At 39.8% G+C, this 23,029-nt stretch overlaps 1 protein-coding gene across 3 annotated transcripts in view; it reads left to right on the plus strand.

The window, feature by feature from the left end:
* The window catches only part of ATP2C1 (ATPase secretory pathway Ca2+ transporting 1), a 150,624-nt gene that overhangs the window by 19,875 nt on the left and 107,720 nt on the right, over nucleotides 1–23,029 (plus strand). The window contains exons 1-2 of one of the 3 annotated variants that reach the window (XM_043874520.1): nucleotides 13,406–13,547; nucleotides 13,813–13,991. The exons of 1 other annotated variant lie outside the window; for it this stretch is intronic. In XM_043874520.1, coding sequence (XP_043730455.1) covers nucleotides 13,986–13,991 — 6 coding nt within the window. In that variant the 5' untranslated portion in view covers nucleotides 13,406–13,547; nucleotides 13,813–13,985. Of the gene's footprint in view, nucleotides 1–13,269; nucleotides 13,548–13,812; nucleotides 13,992–23,029 lie in introns of those variants that run through there. One more of the 3 variants, XM_043874521.1, reaches the window with a different exon arrangement.

Raw genomic sequence — 23,029 nt, forward strand, 5'->3', positions numbered from 1 at the left:
TTCAAATATTTATTTTACTGCATTAGTTGTGGCAGATAGGATCTTGGTTGCCTCATGTGGGATATTTCATTGCATGGGTATTAAGTATTGAGTACTGCCCAGAACAGATGAAATTTCACACTTGGATTTTGAACTCAGGTAACCATTTGAAATTAAAAAATAATGATGTTGAGGTGGTTTCTCCTGTGCAAGTAGGAAATTTCAGCTGAGCTTGTGCTTTGGATTCTAATGGCATGCGTATCAATGCCTGACTTAATACCCATGGCAATGATTAGTACCTATTTTGTTCAGATCAAGTTGTCCTAGCTAACCCTTTTGTGGTTTGGAGATGTGATTCATTTTTAAACCTTTGAAAATCCATGTTTCTTTGTTCGGTTTTTTGCTTTAACGGAAAGCAGAGACTCATGTTTTTGTTCATAGAAAACAAGAAGCAAAGTAACAGTGGGATTATGTTTATTCATTCAACAACAAAATTTTTTTATGATGACTCTTTTCCAGGTATTCACAGTTTGTTGTGATCCACACAGTCTAAGCCTTTAGCATAGTCAGTGAAGCAGAAGTAGATGCTTTTCCGGAATTCTCTTGCTTTTTTATGATCCAATGGATATTGGCAATCTGATCTCTGGTTCCTCTGCCTTTTCTAAATCCACTTGAACATTTGGGAGTTCTCAGTTCATGTACTGTTGAAGCCTAACTTGGAGAATTTTCAGCATTACCTTGCTAGCTTGTGAAATGAGTGCAATTGTGCATTAGTTTGAACATTCTTTGGCATTGCCCTTCTTTGGGATTGGAATGAAAAGTGACCTTTTCTAGTCCTATGGCCACTGCTGAGTTTTCCAAATTTGCTGGCACATCGAGTGCAGCACTTTCACAGCATCATCTTTTAGGATTTTAAATAGCTCAGCTGGAATTCCATCACCTCCACTTGATTTGTTCATAGTGTGGAAAATTCTTAAACAGATGGGAATACCAGACCACCTTACCTGTCTCCTGAGAAACCTGTATGCAGGTCAAGAAGCAACAGTTAGAACTGGACATGGAACAACGGACTGGTTCCAAATTGGGAAAGGAGTACATCAAGGCTATATATTGTCACCCTGCTTATTTAACTTATTGCAGAGTACATCATGTGAAATCCCAGGCTGGATGAATCACAAGCTGGAATCAAGATTGCCCAGAGAAATATCAATAACCTCAGATGCGCAGATGACATCACTCTTATGCAGAAAGTAGGAAGGAACTAAAGAGCCTCTTGATGAAGGTGAAAGAGGAGAGAGAGTGAAAAAGTTGGCTAAAATTCAACATTCAAAATACTAAGATCATGGGATCTGGTCCCATTACTTCATGGCAAATAGATGGGGAAACAATGGAAACAGTGACAGACTTTATTTTGGGGGGCTCCCAAATCACTGCGGATGGTGACTGCAGCCATGAAATTAAAAGACACTTGCTCCTTGGAAGAAAAACTATGACAAAGCTAGACAGCATGTTAAAAAGCAAAGACATTACTTTGCTGACAAAGGTCTATTTGGTCAAAGTTACGTTTTTTTCAGTAGTCATGTATGGATGTGAGAATTGGACCATAAAAAAGGCTGAGCGCCAAAGAACTGACACTTTTGAACTGTGGTTTTGGAGAAGACTCTTGAGAATCCTCTGGACTGTCCTAAATGAAATCAACCCTGAATATTTATTGGAAGAACTAATGCTGTAGCTGAAGCTTCAATACTTTGGCCACTTGATGCAAAGAACTGACTATTGGAAAAGACCCTGATGCTGGGAAAGATTGAAGGCAGGAGGAGAAGGGGATGACAGAGAATGAGATGGTTGGATGGTATCACCAACTCAATGGACATGAATTTGAGCAAGCTCCGGGAGATGGTGAAGGACAGGGAAGCCTGGGGTGCCGCAGTCCATGGGGTTGCAAAGAGTCAGACACAACTGAGTGACTGAACAACAACAAAAGTTTTCAGATTATCCATTTATTCAATAGGTCTTTTATTATCTATTTACTATAGACAATATATTTTGGGACTAGAGATGAATTATGGCAGCTTGAAAACTGGACAGAGTGGCTTTTAAATGGGTACATTTTAACCTCAAATCTTACATTGTATATGTAATGGGGAATATTCTATGGCTATTTTCCATGGAAATAATCAAGTGCAGAGTTGGTTCTTGGACATGAAGTCACACTCACTTTTCTTCCTTCTTTCTTTCCTCACTCACCTGCACCTCGACCTGCCCTTATCTCCAACCCAGAAGATTGGTAGTACTATGTACCAAACACCCCAAATATCACTGCATGCTCAGAACACTTGAACGGGGGACCTGAGTCATAGTTGGAATACACTTCTTTTAAAATTAAAAGAATATACTTTAAATTCCCTTGCTTCTACTGCTCATTTTTGAGCCCATTTGATTTTTATTCTTGCTTCCAGTTTTTATACTTCCAGTACTGCTAAAACATAGAACCAAGGAGATCTATAGCAATACTGGCAGGTTGTTGCTGTGACACTCATTTCATAGGACATTTCTTGGAATAAGACTGTATTTTCCCAAATGTGACCCTTAGCATGTCCTTTAGCTTGTCCTTTATCCTGTAAGAAGAAAAAACTTCTCTTGTTCTGTTGGAGAGAGTCAACTTACAAAAATAAAGTATTGTCTTCTCCAGAAAATTGCAGATGAAGGTAAACTTCCAAACTCATTCTATGAGGCCGCCATCACCCTAATTCCAAAACCAGACAAAGATGCCACAAAAAAAGAAAACTACAGGCCAATATCACTGATGAACATAGATGCAAAAATCCTTAACAAAATTCTAGCAAACAGAATCCAACAACATATTAAAAAAATCATACACCATGACCAAGTGGGCTTTATCCCAGGAATGCAAGGATTCTTTAATATCTGCAAATCAATCAATGTAATATACCACATTAACAAATTGAAAGATAAAAACCATATGATTATCTCAATAGATGCAGAGAAAGCCTTTGACAAAATTCAACACTCATTTATGATTAAAACTCTCCAGAAAGCAGGCATAGAAGGAACGTACCTCAACATAATAAAAGCTATATATGACAAACCCACAGCAAGCATTACCCTCAATGGTGAAAAATTGAAAGCATTTCCCCTGAAATCAGGAACAAGACAAGGGTGCCCACTCTCACCACTACTATTCAACATAGTGTTGGAAGTTTTGGCCACAGCAATCAGAGCAGAAAAAGAAGTAAAAGGAATCCAGATAGGAAAAGAAGAAGTGAAACTCTCGCTGTTTGCAGATGACATGATCCTCTACATAGAAAACCCTAAAGACTCTTCCAGAAAATTACTAGAGCTAATCAATGAATATAGTAAAGTTGCAGGATATAAAATTAACACACAGAAATCCCTTGCATTCCTATACACTAACAATGAAAAAGCAGAAAGAGAAATTAAGGAAACAATGCCATTCACCATTGCAACAAAAATAATAAAATACTTCGGATTATATCTACCTAAAGAAACAAAAGACCTATACATAGAAAACTATAAAACACTGATGAAAGAAATCAAAGAGGACACAAACAGATGGAGAAACATACCGTGTTCATGGATTGGAAGAATCAATATTGTCAAAATGGCTATTCTACCCAAAGCAATCTATAGATTCAATGCAATCCCTATCAAGCTACCAACGGTATTTTTCACAGAACTAGAACAAATAATTTCACAATTTGTATGGAAATACAAAAAACCTCGAATAGCCAAAGTAATCTTGAGAAAGAAGAATGGAACTGGAGGAATCAACCTGCCTGACTTCAGGCTCTACTACAAAGCCACAGTCATCAAGACAGTGTGGTCCTGACACAAAGACAGAAATATAGATCAATGGAACAGAATAGAAAGCCCAGAGATAAATCCACAAACCTATGGACACCTTATCTTTGACAAAGGAGGCAAGGATATACAATGGAAAAAAGACAACCTCTTTAACAAGTGGTGCTGGGAAAACTGGTCAACCACTTGTAAAAGAATGAAACTAGAACACTTTCTAACACCATACACAAAAATAAACTCAAAATGGATTAAAGATCTAAATGTAAGACCAGAAACTATAAAACTCCTAGAGGAGAACATAGGCAAAACACTCTCCGACATAAATCACAGCAAGATCCTCTATGACCCACCTCCCAGAATATTGGAAATAAAAGCAAAACTAAACAAATGGGACCTAATGAAACTTAAAAGCTTTTGCACTACAAAGGAAACTATAAGTAAGGTGAAAAGACAGCCCTCAGATTGGGAGAAAATAATAGCAAATGAAGAAACAGACAAAGGATTAATCTCAAAAATATACAAGCAACTCCTGAAGCTCAATTCCAGAAAAATAAATGACCCAATCAAAAAATGGGCCAAAGAACTAAACAGACATTTCTCCAAAGAAGACATACAGATGGCTAACAAACACATGAAAAGATGCTCAACATCACTCATTATCAGAGAAATGCAAATCAAAACCACAATGAGGTACCATTACACACCAGTCAGGATGGCTGCTATCCAAAAGTCTACAAGCAATAAATGCTGGAGAGGGTGTGGAGAAAAGGGAACCCTCTTACACTGTTGGTGGGAATGCAAACTAGTACAGCCGCTATGGAAAACAGTGTGGAGATTTCTTAAAAAATTGGAAATAGAACTGCCATATGACCCAGCAATCCCACTTCTGGGCATACACACCAAGGAAACCAGATCTGAAAGAGACACGTGCACCCCAATGTTCATCGCAGCACTGTTTATAATAGCCAGGACATGGAAGCAACCTAGGTGCCCATCAGCAGATGAATGGATAAGGAAGCTGTGGTACATATACACCATGGAATATTACTCAGCCGTTAAAAAGAATTCATTTGAACCAGTCCTAATGAGATGGATGAAACTGAAGCCCATTATACAGAGTGAAGGAAGCCAGAAAGATAAAGAACATTACAGCATACTAACACATATATATGGAATTTAGAAAGATGGTAACGATAACCCTATATGCAAAACAGAAAAAGAGACACAGAAATACAGAACAGACTTTTGAACTCTGTGGGAGAAGGTGAGGGTGGGATGTTTCAAAAGAACAGCATGTATACTATCTATAGTGAAACAGATCACCAGCCCAGGTGGGATGCATGAGACAAGTGCTCTCAGGCCTGGTGCACTGGGAAGACCCAGAGGAATCGGGTGGAGAGGGAGGTGGGAGGGGGGATGGGGATGGGGAATGCGTGTAACTCTATGGCTGATTCATATCAATGTATGACAAAACCCACTGAAATGTTGTGAAGTAATTAGCCTCCAACTAATAAAAAATTTAAAAAAAATAAATAAATAAAAACCAGATTAAGCACAGATTCCATACCAGCACAAACTAGTACCATGTCTTTAAAAAGGACAAAGCGTATAGGAAGGAGAAGGAGGGTCAGATGTCACATTTACTAAGACTTACTTTATACTAGGAACTGTGCTAGACACTTGACATAGTTTAACTTAATGTTTACATTAGCAAAGGGCAAATATGATTGTTGTCTGTATAAACAGGAAAAGATTGCACAAACTGGATAATTGGTAGAAAATTTAATAAAGGGGCTATTTACAGAGCCATGGGCAGTAATAGAGGAAACCAACAAGAGAGAGTAGTGTATCCTGCAATAAGAAGCATCAGAGAACCAAGGCGAAGTTACAGCTGGATAGCCAATGTCCAGGAAGAGAGGAGGGACTGCTGTGGAAGATGGAGGCTGCCTTGGAAGGAAATAACCTGCCTCCCTCTGTTTTCCGCCAGCTCCCCATTGGGTAACCCCAACCAGAATCATAAGCCATAGAGTCTGTTGATGCAGTCCCTGTATTCAGTCTCCTAAGACACAGAACAAGGTAACGAATGGTAGAGTGGAAAAGGAGGGTAAATTAGGGGTATCAGCCATATTGTCCCATTTTAAAGATGAGCAAATTGAGAGTCAAAGGAAATAATAACTTTTGCAGGTCACAGAAGCAAAGCAAAATTTAAACTCAGATCTCTCAAAGTTCTCTTTGCAATCATTGTTATGTACTAACTATGGTATTGACCTTGGTAAAGAGAAAAATAATTTGTAATTTCATCATAGGGAGTTTTCCCAAGATTCCAACTCCGTTTTTCTCATTTAACCCTCACAGCTTTAACATCCCCAGGCCTATACTCAAGTGTGTACTTGAATCATCACATTTCAACTGGATCCTTGGGAACTTTCTTTGTGCCATCTCTCTTTCTTTTTTCTTTCTTTTTTTTTTTTAAACAGATATTTTTTCTTTTTATTTTTTTGTTGAAGGATAATTGCTCTGCACAATTTTGTTTTCTGTCAAACTTCAACATGACTCAGCCATAGGTATACACATATCCCCTCCCTTTTGAACCTCCCTCCCACCTCCCTCCCCATCCCACCCTTCTCAGTTGATACACAGCCCCTGTTTGAGTTTCCTGAGCCATACGGCAATTTCCCGTTGGCTATCTATTTTACACATGGTAATGTAAGTTTCCATGTTACTCTTTCCATACATTTCACCCTCTCCTCCCCTCTCCCCACGTCCATAAGTCTATTCTCTATGTCTATTTCTCCATTGCTGACCTGTAAATAAATTCTTCAGTACCATTTTTCTAGATTCCATATATATGCATTAGAATACGATATTTATCTTTCTCTTTCTGACCCACTTTACTCTGTATAAAAAGTTTTAGGTTCATCCACCTCATCAGGACTGACTCAAATTTGTTCCTTTTTATGGCTGAGTAATATTCCATTGTATATATGTACCACAACTTCTTTATCCATTCATCTGTCAATGGACATCTAGGTTGCTTCCATGTTCTAGCTATTGTAAATAGTGCCGCAATGCAAAATGGGATACATGTGTCTTTTTCAGTTTTGGTTTCCTCAGGGTATATGCCTAGGAGTGGGATTGCTGGGTCATATGGTGGTTTTATTCCTAGTTTTTTTGTTTTTTTTTTTTTTTTTTAGATGATGGAGTCCATTTTATTTTTTATTTATTTATTTATTTTTTTAATTATTATTTTTTTTTTCCAGTGGGTTTTGTCATACATTGATATGAATCAGCCATGGATTTACATGTATTCCCAATCCCGATCCCCCCTCCCACCTCCCTCTCCACCCGATTCCTCTGGGTCTTCCCAGTGCACCAGGCCGGAGCACTTGTCTCATGCATCCCACCTGGGCTGGTGATCTGTTTCACTATAGATAGTATACATGCTGTTCTTTTGAAATATCCCACCCTCACATTCTCCCACAAAGTTCAAAAGTCTGTTCTGTATTTCTGTGTCTCTTTTTCTGTTTTGCATATAGGGTTATCGTTATCACCTTTCTAAATTCCATATATATGTGTTAGTATGCTGTAATGTTCTTTATCTTTCTGGCTTACTTCACTCTGTATAATGGGCTCCAGCTTCATCCATCTCATTAGGACTGGTTCAAATGAATTCTTTTTAATGGCTGAGTAATATTCCATGGTGTATATGTACCACAGCTTCCTTATCCATTCATCTGCTGATGGGCATCTAGGTTGCTTCCATGTCCTGGCTATTATAAACAGTGCTGCGATGAACATTGGGGTGCACGTGTCTCTTTCAGATCTGGTTTCCTCAGTGTGTATGCCCAGAAGTGGGATTGCTGGGTCATATGGCAGTTCTATTTCCAGTTTTTTAAGAAATCTCCACACTGTTTTCCATAGCGTGTGCCATCTCTCTTTCATCTGCTCTGATTATTTTCTAATATGAACAATTCTATTGATGATTTTTTACTCAAGTCAACAAATATTTATAAATTGCCCAGTATGCACCCTAAGCGTTTTTGACACTGCAGAAGATATGACTGACAGATGTGAATAATAAAAAATGTAAAATACTGGAAGTCAAATATAATGAAGCTTATAAATGTATGGCACATGCAGTAAAGGATTAGAGGCCCAGGAGGATGAAGCTCAGAGGGAATCAGCAAAGATTGAGAAAGCCTTGATGCAAAGGGACGTGTTCAGAGGAACCTGAAAAGACAAACAAGGTTTAATAGATACATATGGGAAGGACATTTGGGGTCTTTAGAGTGGAACCTTCGGTACTGGAGAGGGGAAATTGTTCAGGGACTAGGCTTTTCCTACATGAAATGAAAGCAAACGTGATAGAAGAAGTTAGCTCTGGAGGAACACACTCTGCTCCTCTGTGGCCTTCCCAGATTTTCTCCATCCTCATTCCCCCTCCTCCCAGTTTGGAGCATCTCCTTTTCCCAGCAATGTCAGCTGTTTTCAGTTGCATGGTATTCAGGAAAACCTGTCTGTCCTTTCTCAACATAAGTCTTTGTTTATTGACTTTTAGCACTAAATTAAACATGTGTTTAAGGGCTCAGCTTATGGCACAAAAATAGACGTAATAGATCAATGGAAGAGAATAGAAAGCCCAGAAATAAACCCACATTCTTAAGGTCAATTAATCTATGATAAAGGAGGCAAGAATATACAATGGAGAAAAGACAATCTCTTCAACAATTGATGATGGGAAAACTGGACAGCTACACATAAAAGAATGAGATTAGAATATTCTCTAACACCATATACAAAAATAAATTAAAAAAAATTAAATTCAAAATGGATTAAAGACCTAAATGGATCAAAGACCAAATACTATATAAAACTAGAGGAAAATATAGGCAGAACACTCTTTGACATAAATCACAGTAATGTTTTGGGGTATCCCTCTCCTAAAGTAAAGGAAGTAAAAGCAAAAATGAACAAATGGTACCTAATTAAACTTAAAAGCTTTTGTACAGCAAAGAAAACCATCCACAAAACAAAAAGACAACCTACCAAATGGGAGAAAATATTTGCAAATGATATGACCAATAAGGGATTAATATGAAATATATATAAACAACTCATACAACCCAGCATCCAAAAAAAAAAAAAAAAATCAACCCAATTAAAAAACGAGCAGAACTGCATATACGTTTCTCCAAAGAGGGAAATGCAGATGGTCAACAGGCATATGAAAAGATGTTCAACACTGCTAATCATCAGGGAAATACAAATCAAAACTACAGTGAGATATCACCTCACACCTGTGAATAGGCACAAACTAGTAGGTCTAAGAGGGAATATAGCCAATATTTTGTAATAAATATAAATAGAAAGTAAACCTTAAAAAAAAAACAAAAATAAAGTATTGTCTTCATATGCTTTTAAAGACTCAAAATATGACAGCTTTTTCTTCTAGCAGCTATGTAAAATTTCTTAATTGCTAACTTTGAGTAGTTTAAACAAGTTAAAAGTCAAGACATTGAGGAGAGATTTAAAAATAACCTTTCAGGCCACCTATATCTTTATAATCCAGGTTTATAAAAATGCCAGCTATCAACTTTGATACCAAAAACAGGATACCTCACAACCTTTGTGTAATAAGGCACAGTATAAATTAAATTAGAACATCATGTCTGTCCTTCTTCAATATTCCCTCTTTGTAATATTCCCCAAAGAAGAGATGTCTGACAAATTTCCCCTCTATTGCTCATGTGTGACCACCTTTTGAATCAGACATATTTAATTTTATAGGTTAAATATTTTAACAAAATGGGGGTAAAGATTTTTAGAGCATTTATTTCTAAAGAAGAATTAAGAGGAAACTTGAACATAATACATTTTGTTGCCATCAATCTTATTTTAGCTCCTAATAGTCCATACATTAGCTAGTTTTTCTGTATGATAATCTTAAACTCTCATAGCTTATAATTCACAACCTATCTTCATCTTTATCAGATGATCTTTGAGGGGAAAAAGGGTGGTTATTATGTCTAGATCTATATATAAAGTCTCATAATATAAATGCATGTTGTGTGTATATACACACATAAATGTAGGTAATGCCGTGTTCCTACATTTTAGCCCCCTTCCCCCAGAGTTGAGGAGGTGGGGACTGCTACATCAAAGTTTCATGCAGGTTAACTTATCAGAGGAGATGCTGGGAGAAGGGAGATTGCTGAAGCTTGTGGCCAAAGCATTCCCCACTGCTCCTACTTGAATATTGTTAACAAACGATACTTTCACTAACACAGGAAGTCAAAGATGGTGTTAGTAATACTGGCCAGCTTGGTGGAGGTGGTGTATAGGTGTAGAACAGAGGATCGGAAGGATTGATGTTGAAGCTGAAGCTCCAATATTTTGGCCAACCGATGTGAAGAGCTGACTCATTTGGAAAAGACCCTGATGTTGGGAAAGATTGAAGGCAGGAGGAAAAGGGGATGACAGAGGTTGAGATGGTTAGATGGCATCACCGACTCAATGAACATGAATTTGGGTAAACTCTGGGAGTTGGTGATGGGACAGGGAGGCCTTGTGTGCTGTGGTTCATGGGGTCGCAAAGAGTTGGACACGACTGAGTGACTGAACTGACTGACTGACTGTAGAGATATGTTGATGAGGCTTAAGAATCAGCTAAGTGGCTGAAAGCTACCCTTTACAGGTTTTTGCTACTGCCATGCCCTGGAATTTGTGAGCTAACTGCCAGTGGGTTAAGAATGAAGTATGTAACAATTTTTCTGGACAGTTCAGTTCAGCTCAGTTCAGTCACTCAGTCGTGTCCGACTGTTTGTGACCCCATGGACTGCAGCACGCCAGGCCTCCCTGTCCATCACCAACTCCTGGAGTCCACCCAAACCCATGTCCATTGAGTCAGTGATGCCATCCAACCATCTCATCCTCTGTTGTCCTCTTCTCCTCCTGCCCTCAATCTTTCCCAGCATCAGGGTCTTTTCAAATGAGTCAGCTCTTCGCATCAGGTGGCCAAAATATTGGAGTTTCAGCTTCAACATCAGTCCTACCAGTGAACACCCAGGACTGATCTCCTTTAGGATGGACTGGTTGGATCTCCTTGCAGTCCAAGGGACTCTCAAGAGTCTTCTCCAACACTACAGTTCAAAAGCATCAATTCTTCTGCACTCAGCTTTCTTGATAGTCCAACTCTCACATCTATACATGACCACTGGAAAAACCATAGCCTTGACTAAACGGACCTTTGTTGACAAAGTAATGTCTCTGCTTTTTAATATGCTGTCCAGGTTGGTCATAACTTTCCCTCCAAGGAGTAAGCGTCTTTTAAATTCATACTGCAATCACCATCTGCAGTGATTTTGGAGCCCAGAAAAATATAGTCAGCCACTGTTTCCACACCTATTTGCCATGAAGTGATGGGACCAGATGCCATGATCTTAGTTTTCTGAATGTCGAGCTTTAAGCTAATTTTTTCACTCTCCTCTTTCACTTTCATCAAGAGGCTCTTTAGTTCTTCTTCACTTTCTGCCATAAAGGTGGTGTCATCTGCATAACTGAGGTATTGATATTTCTCCAGGAAATCTTGATTCCAGCTTGTGCTTCCTCCAGCCCAGCATTTCTCATGATGTACTCTGCATATAAGTTAAATAAGCAGGGTGACAATATATAGCCTTGACATACTCCTTTTCCTATTTGGAACCAGTTTGTTGTTCCATGTTCAGTTCTAACTGTTGCTTCCTGACATACATACAGGTTTCTCAAGAGGCAGGTCAGGTGGTCTGGTATGCCCATCTCTTTCAGAATTTTCCACAGTTTGTTGTGATCCACACAGTCAAAGGCTTTGGCATAGTGGACAACGTTGGTATTAATCAGGTTTTTTGTCTTGGCAATACGGATAATGGCTTTCACGACTGAGACAACCAAAGAGTAAAATTCCATTGTAAGTTACTTTAGATATAAACCATGGAGTGATAAATCTATGGGGGAGGTATTAAGTAGGAATTCAGTGTCAATGCAGTAGTACTGCAGTTTACAACAGATAACTGTGAAAAGTTGCCTTAGAAAAAATTTTCTCCATTAAATCAATTTAATGGAGAATTACCCTCTATTTTGTAAGATCATATGTTAATAACAATGTCTATACCTGTGCATTACCTACTTTAGATTTTTTTTTTTTTTTAGTTTTTTTTAATGTGATGCTGTGCTGTCAAGGTTCACAGTAACAATCATTCCAAATTGAATAAAACATTGAGCAAGAGATAGAACTTTCATCGATGTACCAATCATAATCTTACATGTATCAGCCTTAAACAAACAAAAATCATTAAGCATACAAGCCAAAGATGGCTATATATACAATGTGATTTTAGGGTTTCACTTTTGAAATTTTAAAGTGACCTCATGGAATCAAATCACGATGTTTCTTCAATCTATAAAGCTGCCCAGAATTTTTGATCCTAGACTAGTTGCACTTATCCTGGGGCCAAACAGAACAGGAAACTCTGTCCCTTTGTTTATTTTGAGGCTGAACATGTGGTAAGAGAGCACATTAGGCTATGTTACAGGACCTGAGGGGTAAGGGGCAAAATTTTCAACAGGCCTAGGAGTAGATGAAGGAAAACACCTCTAAGCATATAAGCAAAGATGTTTCTTTTGCCATATCCTGAGTTCTTTGCAGGATGCGCTGGAATTCATCAGGTACAGACCTGCCCTCTAGTGGATTTGGGTGCGAGAGGATTTAGGTTCAACCTCTGCTATGTCAGATTAGACACAACCGTCCAGCAAAACTGACTTGATGGGGGTCTAGGTTAGGTGCTGAGCAAGGGGAAATTTCAAGTGCCAAAAGAGGCTGAAGGTAACGCCGGTTCCTCAGCTTCTATCTGGGGGCGCGAGGCTTTCAGCTGTTCTAGCCTTTCCGGTTGCACACTGGAACCGATGATCTCGGCTCCCTCTGCCCAAGTGCGCTGAGGCTGAACCCCATTGGGATGGAACTTTGAGACGTGACCCTGCGAGGACCTGCCCCACGGTCAGCGCAGAGCAGCCGTGACAGGCCCGCAAACAAGGCTGCGGGTCCCCGCGTCGCCCGCCCAGATTGTGACGGCCGCCCGGCGGGAGGGGCTCCCCGCCTCATAGTCGGGGCGCTCAAACATCTCGTGGGCCGCGAACATGGCTGCGCCTGCCCGCTCGGACCGACCTCGCGGCTGCCTCCTGAGGAGGAGCGGCAGGCGCGGGGGAGCGGGTGGCTCTTCCACACTTGCGCCCGGCAGGTGCGTGGAAAGGCCGAGCACGTCTCCGGGGTAGGATAAGGGTGACAGCAGGGGAGATGGGATCGGAGCGGGCGCCCCTAGCCGCAGCCCCCTACGAACCGGCAACCGGGCCTCCGCTTACTTCCGCCGTCCCCGCCCGGGCGTGCTAGTGCGCCTGCGCCCGCGCCCCTCTCGGCGGAAGTGGTGGCGACAAAGCTCGGTCCGCGGGCGCCCGGGAGTGCGGGGCGGACCCGGGGTGCGGGGCGCGCCGGGGCGGCGGGCGGCGGGGAGGGCGGAGCCCAGGAGGCGGAGGCGGGAGCAGACCAGCACGGCCGCATCGAGCCCAGGCCGGCTCGAGACCGGTCTCCTCACCTGCTCCCCTTCCCGCCCCGCCCGCCCTCCCGGTCACCGCCCTCACGCCGAGAGAGGCGCCCGTACGGCGCCGCCGCTTGGCAAGCCGCTCCCGCGAGCTTGCGGGTGAGTCCCCCGCAGCCCAGAGAGGGGTCTGGGGTTTGGGGGTGGGCTTCCGGATTACCCACTGTCCCCCAGTTTCCAGAAACTTCTAGGTCCGGTGGGGCGTCCAGAGTTCCCGGCTGGGGGCGTCTCCGGGGCGCTGCCCGGCCGGCGTGAGTTGGGGGATGCGGGCGGCCGGGGCGCGGGCGCGGGGCCTGGAGCTCCTGGGGCGGTGGGCGGCGGTCCCTCCCCGCCCCCGTCAGCGCTGCTTCTCCGGTTTCTCTTGCAGATGCTGCTGCTAGGGGTGGTGGGCGCAGCCGCGGGCCGCGTGGCCGGGAGCGGGGGTGACGGCCTGGGATTCCGGGGGCTTCTCTTGTTCTCCTCCTCTCCTTCTTCCCAGTGTGGCCGCGGCTGACACTAAAGACTTTGTAGCCATCAACCCAAGTGCAGTTTCGATGGAAGATGAAGGTAAAGGCCCCCCGGCAAGCGGGTTGCAGCGCGGAGTTGAGGGTGTGGTGGTTGGCTTTTAAGTTGTCTTTCTACACGTTTTTGGTTTTGATTTTATTTTTTCCCTTCAATTGTGAAGTGTCCAAGGAATTGCTTTCCTGAGATATCTAGCTTGTATTTTCGTAACATAGGGAGTTTTGGGAATTAAGATTCTGTTGGTGACTGAGCTTGATAATGCTTTCCCGAGGAACCTGCTTTCTTTAGCTTGGGGTTTGGAAGGGAAGTTTTCATTTCAGATGGCATCTCTGCTGTTTCCATAGCTCTCAGAGAGGAATCACTCCAGGGGAGGTGGAGATGGGAAGGGAAGGCTCTGCACTGCATCCCTCTGAATTTGCCTTTATTTAACTGGATTCATTTATAAGAAGGAAAACAATTTTTTTATTAAGTTCAGTTTTTGGGAAAAAAATTCAGTGTTTTTCAGTTAACAAAAATCATCTCTGACTTTAGCTAAATATTATGAAGTGGTTTCCTTTCTTAAAAGTTCCTCCTCATTTCAAAACAGGCCTTAGGAGGTTGACAGTGGAACCTGTCCGTCCACTGGACGCTGCAAATACACCGGATTATCATTCACATGTTACTCGATTCCTTTGGCCTTATAAAGTATTTAATTCTTTCATACACAGCAGTGTTTTTTTTTTTTTTTTTTTTTTTAATCGTTGAACATCTCTGAATAAATGTCGTTGTTTTTTCCCTCTTGAAAGAACCACACTATACTTTGGACTGACTTGTGTGTGATCATCCCCCCCTTTTTTTTTAAAGTGGGGCTGCAAGATGCTATGAAAGATGTTTACAGATCACATTTTGTCCTCATGTATCTTTGGTTTTTTAAATCTGCACCTGGTACAGAGGAGCTGCAGTTGGGCTTTCTGGCTGCTTTCTAATTTGTTTTTCCATTATTGAAAACGTAAGGTTGATTGTACTAAGTAGGACTAGTTATTTTAAAATAGACGTTTCTTATATGTGATAATCTGTTTTGTTGTTCTGAGACCCCTGGGATGTGAGGGAAATATGACAAAAGGCATGATTATCTTGCTTAATTTTACTCTGGATGGATAATTAGTGGAAGACATTTTCTGAAATGCTAATGTAAATAACTGCAGAAGATTTTTACTGTCTAATTGGATCTTTAGAAACAGCATTCGAAAGCAGTAATTTTTGCTGGTAGTATGGAAAATCACTTTCCTGAATTTTTTTCTGCCTTGTCTATATTAATAGGTTTAAGGAAGGCAGATCTTTTCCTCACAAGAGACAAAGAATATTAAATGTATTCATATACCTGTTTGTTGGTAGTTGCATCTTAAATAACATGTGAAGCTTGATCTGCTTTTAGAATGTTACCAGATTTAAGAGTGTAGTCTAAAGTCAGTGGATTGTTACATGTTGCTTTTTTGTTTCTTGTGCTCATGAAAAGGAGTATGGTTCATAAAGCTGATTCTCATTGTCTGTTGGGGTGGGAGGGAGAGGTTGTGCCTTGGAAGCCTGGTGTACACTTGTGGCTGACTGAGTCTTGGTACTTTATGGTTAAATAATGATTTGGCCTCATAGTAAAAGATTATTCAATTCTTAAAAACTGATGGGGGTTTCTGCCTCATAATAATTGAGGCCATTTTTGTCAGTTTTTCATTCCCATAGTACTGTTTTTTTTTTCCATTTTCTTAAACATTTTTAAGAACTTGTTTATAGCCTAGAAGTTTTCAAAACCGATTGGCCATTTTGAAATACATAGATCGCTTTCCTTTTTATAGACCGTGTTCTCTTTCAGATAAGATATATTAGCGTCTTATGGGTGTGAAACAAATGGATTGGAATTATACCTTAACTACTAGAAGTTGTGTGACTTTTAAGTAAATTCATCTTGCTGAGCCCCTGTGGAAACATCTATAAATGGGATTGATAATATTTAGCTTACATATTTAGGAGAGTTAAATGAGAAATCCTGTATAAATTCTCTTGGGAGAAAGGCTAGCCTTGAAGATATGCACTGTGGAACCAGACAACTTGATTTGAATGCTGGATCCCCACTTACCATCATGTGGCCTTGTGTACATTAATAAAGCTGGTTTTGTTTCGGTTTCTTTATCTGTGAAATAAAAATATTGATAGAGTTTACCTAGGTGATGCAGTGATAGAGAATCCGCCTGCCAGTGCAGAAGATGCAGGAGACGTCAGTTCGATCCCTGGTAGGGTAGATGCCGTGGAGTAGGAAATGGCAACCTACTCCGGTATTCTTTCCTGGAAAATCCCATGGACAGAGGAGCATGTTAGGCTACAGTTCATGGGGTCTCAAAGAGTCAAACATGACTGAGCAACTGAGCATACACACACACACACCATGTGAGTAGCATTTAGGTTGTTAGTGTTTAGAAAAAGTATGTGGCATACAGTAGTGCTCAATAAATGTTAATTGTAAGTAGCCTTGCCTAGTGTTTACATAGTAATGTTGTTATAACATTGAATATTGAAAGGGGGTACAGTAGTGGCCACAATGCTCTGTATGAAGTTGTCATTATTAATTACGGAATGGGTAGAGTTAAGGGCAGAATTTTCTTTAGTGTTAAGGCCCTAAGCCCATAGAGAAAAATTGGAGCTCTGCCAACAAACCAGGGGACTGTGTAAAAAGAGACAGGCTTAGATTTGAATCCTGACAGGTATTTTTTTTCCTCTCCTAAAAGTCTCTCGAGTTACTCAGTTTCTAAAGCTTTCTTAGCTGCTAAGTTTTTCCATCTGTAAATGGGCTAAAAATGCCTTTTTTTGGAAGGTGAGTGTAAGGAGAGAATGAAGCCTGGTATGTAAAGTGCCCAGGAGGATGGCTGACACACAGCCTGCCGAGTGTCTGGGTGATTGCTTGCTGCTGTTCCCCAGAAACAGGCTCCTCCGATTGGTGTGTAGGTAAGTTGCACCTCCCTCCAGGTGCACGCAGGGTGGAATTGCCAGTGGTCCCGGGGGCAGGGGCCTGGAGGTCCTAGGGCGTGTGCCATGTCTCCACCTTCATCTGTTTGACTCCTTTCAGCCACGGTGCTCATTTCTTTCCGTACTTCAGTTTTGATTCTTCTGGACCTTTCTCCCACTTTATTGGCAAACCTTGACCGGTTTTTAGTCTTAGCCTCCAGGATGAATACTCCAGTCAGTCACTGGAAGTATCTGAAGTGTTAGGTTCCTGGAATTTCAGGGACTGGTCCTACACTTCCATTCGTGGGTTAGGATTTTATCCACATCCTAGATCAAAGCAGATAGCACGTAGAAATTGAAGATGCACAAATAAATGGCTCTTTTTTTTTATTTAAAAAAAATTTATCATTTGGATGTTTAAAAGGATGATTTATTAGAAAAGCTATTTCTAGCTGGATAATTTTGCAAATCCTTCTCAATAATGGATTTTTTTCTTTGGAACAAATCTGGTCTTTTCCATAGAAAAAGCCACTATAAATTTAATACACATGAAACTATTTAACATAACCTTAAATATAGAGATTAATAACTTTCAAGATTTTAGGACACGCTTAATTTAAGATTAGATGGGCTAGTCCATCTAGAATAAATTCATTCAAGCTTTTTGGATAGCATTTGAAAATGATAGTATGTTTCTTTGCACTTTTTAAAATAGTTTCTTATTCAAGTTCAAATTGTTAATCATTGGAAATGTGTTAAGAAAAGATTGTGTTAGGAGTTGGAGGAACTGTAAGGAAAAAGGGATGAGAAGCCATGTTAATTGTATTTCTTTAACAGGAAATAGAAAACCAGTTTGTAAAAATATTTTATATCTTTAGCTGTGGAAAATAATTTATTATGTTTGCCATTTTGTTAATAAAATAATTTTAATTAATATTTCTAGAGAAGAGTTAAACTAAAAGAGATTATGTGGTGGCATTTTATAAATTGTAGTAATTTAACCCAGAGTTAGGATGCTACAGAAAATATTGGTAAAATATAGACTTCTGACAGTTCAACCCTAAAGACATGATTTGTCTTAATGTTTTTATTATTCATTTAATGTCAGCAGAATTCAGCTCTCTTAACTGAAGCAATATCAATCAAAATAGTCTAGGGAGTATTCCCCTTGAACCTCAAGGCTGATTTTCTTTTGTGATCTTGGTTAACCATAATCTGTTTAAATTTCATAATCAAGTTTAAATTTTGTTTTAAAGCAGGAAGGAACACCTTGGTGGTGGTTTAGTCGCTAAGTCATGTCTGACTCTTGCGACCCCTTGCATGGACTATAGCCTGCCAGGCTCCTCTGTCCATGGGATTCTCCAGGCAAGAATACTGCAGTGGGTTGCCATTTCCTTCTCCAGGGGATCTTCCCAACCCAGGAATCGAACCCAGGTCCCCTGCATTGTAGGCAGATTCTTTACCAACTGAGCTACAAGGGAAGCTCTAAGAACACCTTAGCTTGATGGTAAAATTACCTGGGATAATTTTAAATTACACTGTTGTTACATGTAACATCTTAAAGATCTCTTTATACATTCAAAAGCTCTTCCTATGTTTGTTAAAAGACAGATTTTCTTTATAGTAATTTCAGGCATCAGTTGTGACAAGATTATTTTTACAGTTTTCATGTGGACAAGTGTTGGTAAAAGACAGTAAAGTAAAAACTTGTTGGGGGAACTCTTGGTTAATGCCTTTGTTTCCTGCAGGAAAAGATTTCTCGGAAAAAAAAAAAGGCCTTCAGTGCAATTTCCTCTTGAATTTATATGGCTGGTATTTATATGCATTGGTTAATATGTCTTCCAACTTTAAGGTTTTAAGTTAATATTTGCAAAGGTATACATCTTAGAACTAGTCTTTTCTTAATATCTGGGGATTGGTTCCAGGAACCCAACAGATATCAAAATCTGAGGATGCTGAAGTCCGTGATCCAGAATGGTGTCATAATTTACATAGAGCCTGTGTACATGCTCCCTTACACTTTAGGTTATCTCTAGACTGCTTAAAATACCTAATGCAGTCTAAATGCTCTGTAAATACCTGTAGAAACAATGCAAATAGTTGCTAGCATGCAACAAATTCAAGTTTTGCTTTGTGAAACTTTCTGGATTTTTTTTTTTTTTTTGATCTGCAGTTGGTTGAATCTGCCATACAGAACCTGTGGATAAGGCGATTTGACTGTACAAGGCAATTACTCAAATTGTGTTCAATTAGGTTAGTTTAGGCTAAGCTTATTGGATACATTTAGGGAAAAATGGAATGAAATGTTACAAGGCTATACATAGTAGGTTAAGGAAAGAGAAAGACAGTAACAGCAGGGGTCAGAAGCATCACTTTAAGATGGTTCCTAACTGGGCATCTAATTCAACTTCAGTCTTTCTGCATCTGTTATTAGAGAATGTATGAATAAGATTATGTCTTTAATATTCCTGTTAATGGTAATTTCTTAAGGGAGGTCTTTTGGCTTGGCTTTTGATCATTTCATGATGACACAGACCTAAACTTGAATCCCCCATGAGGAAATAATAGCAATTTAGCACAATTCAGAAAACTCTTGAGACATTGAAGGATCCTTGTAGAAATTATTTTCATTTGTTTATTTACTTACATAAAACAAGTAATCTGATAAAGTTGGATTAGCAGTAGGAGCCTGACACTGAATATATTTACTACCCTGTACTGGTGTTTAATGTTCAACCCTTTACAGGAAAACTCAGAATAATGAGGCAGAAATATTTAGGATGTTACCCATAATAACTTTTGTTGATCATTGTTTTGTTTTAACTGTAAAGTATAAATTAAAAATTGTGATTAGGTTGTGAATTTCAGGTACTGAATTTAAAGTTATCTTGATTGTGATGTCTTAAAGTCACAGCAAATAAAGCATTTCTTAAGAACCATTAATATAATGAAGTTCTATTCTCTGCATAGAATAGAGATCAACTTTAAAACAGATTGTGGATTTTTATGTCACCTCAAAGCCTTTCATTTGCAGTATAAATAAATTAACATTTTGGTACTGTATATCATGTTATGAATGTGTTATATATGTCTTTATTGAATATATGTAGTTATTTCACTAGATTTATTTGTCTGTTTTAGAGTTTCCCTAGTGGAATGTTTGCTGCACCTAACTCTGCGTTTATGCGTTGGGAGGGGCAGAAATGCTAGTTGATTCAGGCTTTCTTTGGGACTCTTATTTCACTTCCCTCTTGAGTGTCAGTTCTACATTTGCTTGGAACAGACAAAAGTGATTCATGGCACAAGTGCCAGGAATAGCATGCGAGCCGCTTTTTAATGGCAGGTGAACTAATCTGTCAGTGTCCTTTGCTTAATGCTTGTCAGAACTGCTGTTTAATGTGATGGGATGTTAAATTTCAGTTTCCTTTCCCACTCCAAAAAAAAGAGGATGTGGTGTTTGCTGACCACTCTTTAATGTCTGCCAGTCCCTGACCCTAGAGGTTGGTATTCTGTTATGGTATCTAGATGTGTACCCTTAATTCCTTTGAAGGATCAAGAGGTGAGTTTCTTCCGATTTCTACTGGTAGTAGAAAGGAGGGGAATTTGCCATCACATTAGAATGCTGTAAATGGGGGGTAGGGATGGATGAGAGAGACATTTAAACAAGCAGAACTTGGACAGTATCTCAATAATAGGGAATGCTGGGGAGGGTTAAGTCAGAAGTGACTACAGCTGTAGAACCAGTGCAAGTGGGTGAGTGGAGGTGCTGCTGACTGGCTGGAGGAGTTGGCTGATGTGGGGGCCAGCCAGAGGGATGGTGTTGAAAGTCACATTGTATGTGGAAAGAAGTTTGTTTTAAAATTGAACATCGCTTGGGCTAGAAGACTGGGGTTCAAAGCAAGCTCTTAAGGACAACAGAGATCCTCAGCTGTCCCTCATTCATTTTGAGCAGGGTCTGGCATATAGCTCTTGTCCATTGAATGAAAATACTGGCTTCTTCACTCTAACTCAGTAGTGCTCAGCTGGGGGCAGTTTTGCCCTCCATGGGACATTTGGCAGCATTTAGAGAGGTTTTTATTGATCACAACTGTGGGAGGATGCTTTTGCCATGCAGTGGATAGAGGCCAGTGATTCTGGTACACATCCTGTGATTTACAAGACAGTCCCATGTCCCTACCAGAACAGATTACCTGGCCCCAAATGTCAATGCTGCTGAGATTGAGAAACATTGTTCTAGCCAAAGGCAAGGAAGTTAACTCCTCTCAGCCTTGATATCCTCACTTGTGAAATAATGGTGACTCTACCTCAGGCTTGTTGGGATCCAGTAGGACAAGATGTGTAAGTCCCTGGTATGAAAAAGCTGCTCGAGAAATACAAATTTCCTTTACCTTGGTTGGTAAATAGATTTGAGGACATTACTTTTGGCATTGATCTTTCTTCAAATTTCAAGGCTTCACATATTTTTCTGTGAGATGAGTGGGATGCTTAGCAAACTATAGCAGCTTTTATTATCTTAAAGCTTTTCTCATAGTTTCTTCAAATTATGTTGTTTTTGACTCTGTTGGCTTGGGGTTTGAGTGTTTCATGATTTGTTTCTATTAGTAGGCAAAATGTTAAAATCAGGATTAAAAATTTTTAGTTATTAAAAATTTTTACTAATCATCTAGGTTAAATTCATTATTTCACTAGCTTTCAGAAAGTCTACTATTTGAAAGCAGTATTAGTGTTCTTTGAAATTAAGATTGAAGTGTGGTGAGTTACTTGTTTCAGAAAATGCCAGGCCTCTTATCTGTGATGTCCTTTTCCTTTTTATCCATTTACACAATTTCAAGTAGCTTCCTCTCAGAAGTCAGCTATTTCTTTCAGATTTGCTTATTTAGGTTTGGATAGGTGACTTTCATTTGCTTGTCAGGTACCTTTTTATTCTCTTTTGTTAAGTGTGGACATTACCACCAGCTCGTCCACTCGTGTTTGGGACAGGAAACGTGTATTTTCTGTTCTAATGCAAGGGACTATTCTAATCATATTCTCACTGTGTTTATTGTTTCGTTACATGTATATAGTTGTGTGGTATTGTCATTTTTGAGGACTCTTTTACTGGTATTTCTGTAGGAAAAAAACAGTTCTGTTTTTGAATACTTGAATTTTCCCATCTGTCAGAAGAGATTAATGAAGTAAAGGTGACTTTGTGGTGGCAAAGTTAATTCTCATTGAACTCAAATCTTAAGATTCAAAGTTGGTAGCTTTTGATGCTATTATATCTGACCACAAATTGCAGAAAGGGCTTTTACAGCTCCCTGCTGTACCTATAGTCATTTAAGTCAGGTAAGTACAGGGTGTGAAGGCTGCAGTCACGTCTTTGATTTCATAAGTGATTGGTTTGCCATAGCCTGTAAAATTAAGTTCATCAAATAACTACTGTGTGAAATGAATGCCGTTGGCATAGGAAGAAGGAGGAGAAGGAATCTACCACTTGTTTGTATGGTTGAAGTACTGGCTACTCTGTAGATTTCAAGGAAAGGGATTCCTTTAACAAAAGAGGACCGCAGTCTTTTTTTTAAATTCTGTTATAACTGGTAAAATAATTGTTGTTAGCTGAAGACTTTAAAAAACAGCAATTGGATGTTTAATAATGTGTAATTTTTCTTCGTAATGTAATAATTCAATTGTAATTAATATCTTCCTTGTGTGAGGAGGTACTTTGAAACTGCAAGCATCCTGAATTTCATCATACTTTTCACAGGCGAGTTTTTGCCTCTGTTGGAGGCTCTTGCTGGCAGCAGTTAATACTGTGGTGATTACTTAATGATGATTTTTTTCTGTTTCTTTTGTCAGAGAGGAAGAAAACTTTACCCTTCTAGGTTTTTCTGGCTGGTCTAAGAATTAGAATGGCATGAGACAGATTAACAGGAGAAAATCAAATTTTAATTTGTATATACAGGAACCCCACATTGATGAGAGTAGAGCCTGCGTATATATGAGAGGTTCAAAGACAGGAAGGTAAAATGCCATTCGGAGCTAAGGAATGGGGTTAGGGGCCTGGGGCTTCCAAGGACAAGAGGATCATGTTTGGTAATTAGATATTTGATTTGCCGTATTGATAGGGCAAC

The sequence above is a fragment of the Cervus elaphus genome, chromosome 19 (assembly GCF_910594005.1).
Source record: "Cervus elaphus chromosome 19, mCerEla1.1, whole genome shotgun sequence".
Taxonomy (NCBI): domain Eukaryota; kingdom Metazoa; phylum Chordata; class Mammalia; order Artiodactyla; family Cervidae; genus Cervus; species Cervus elaphus.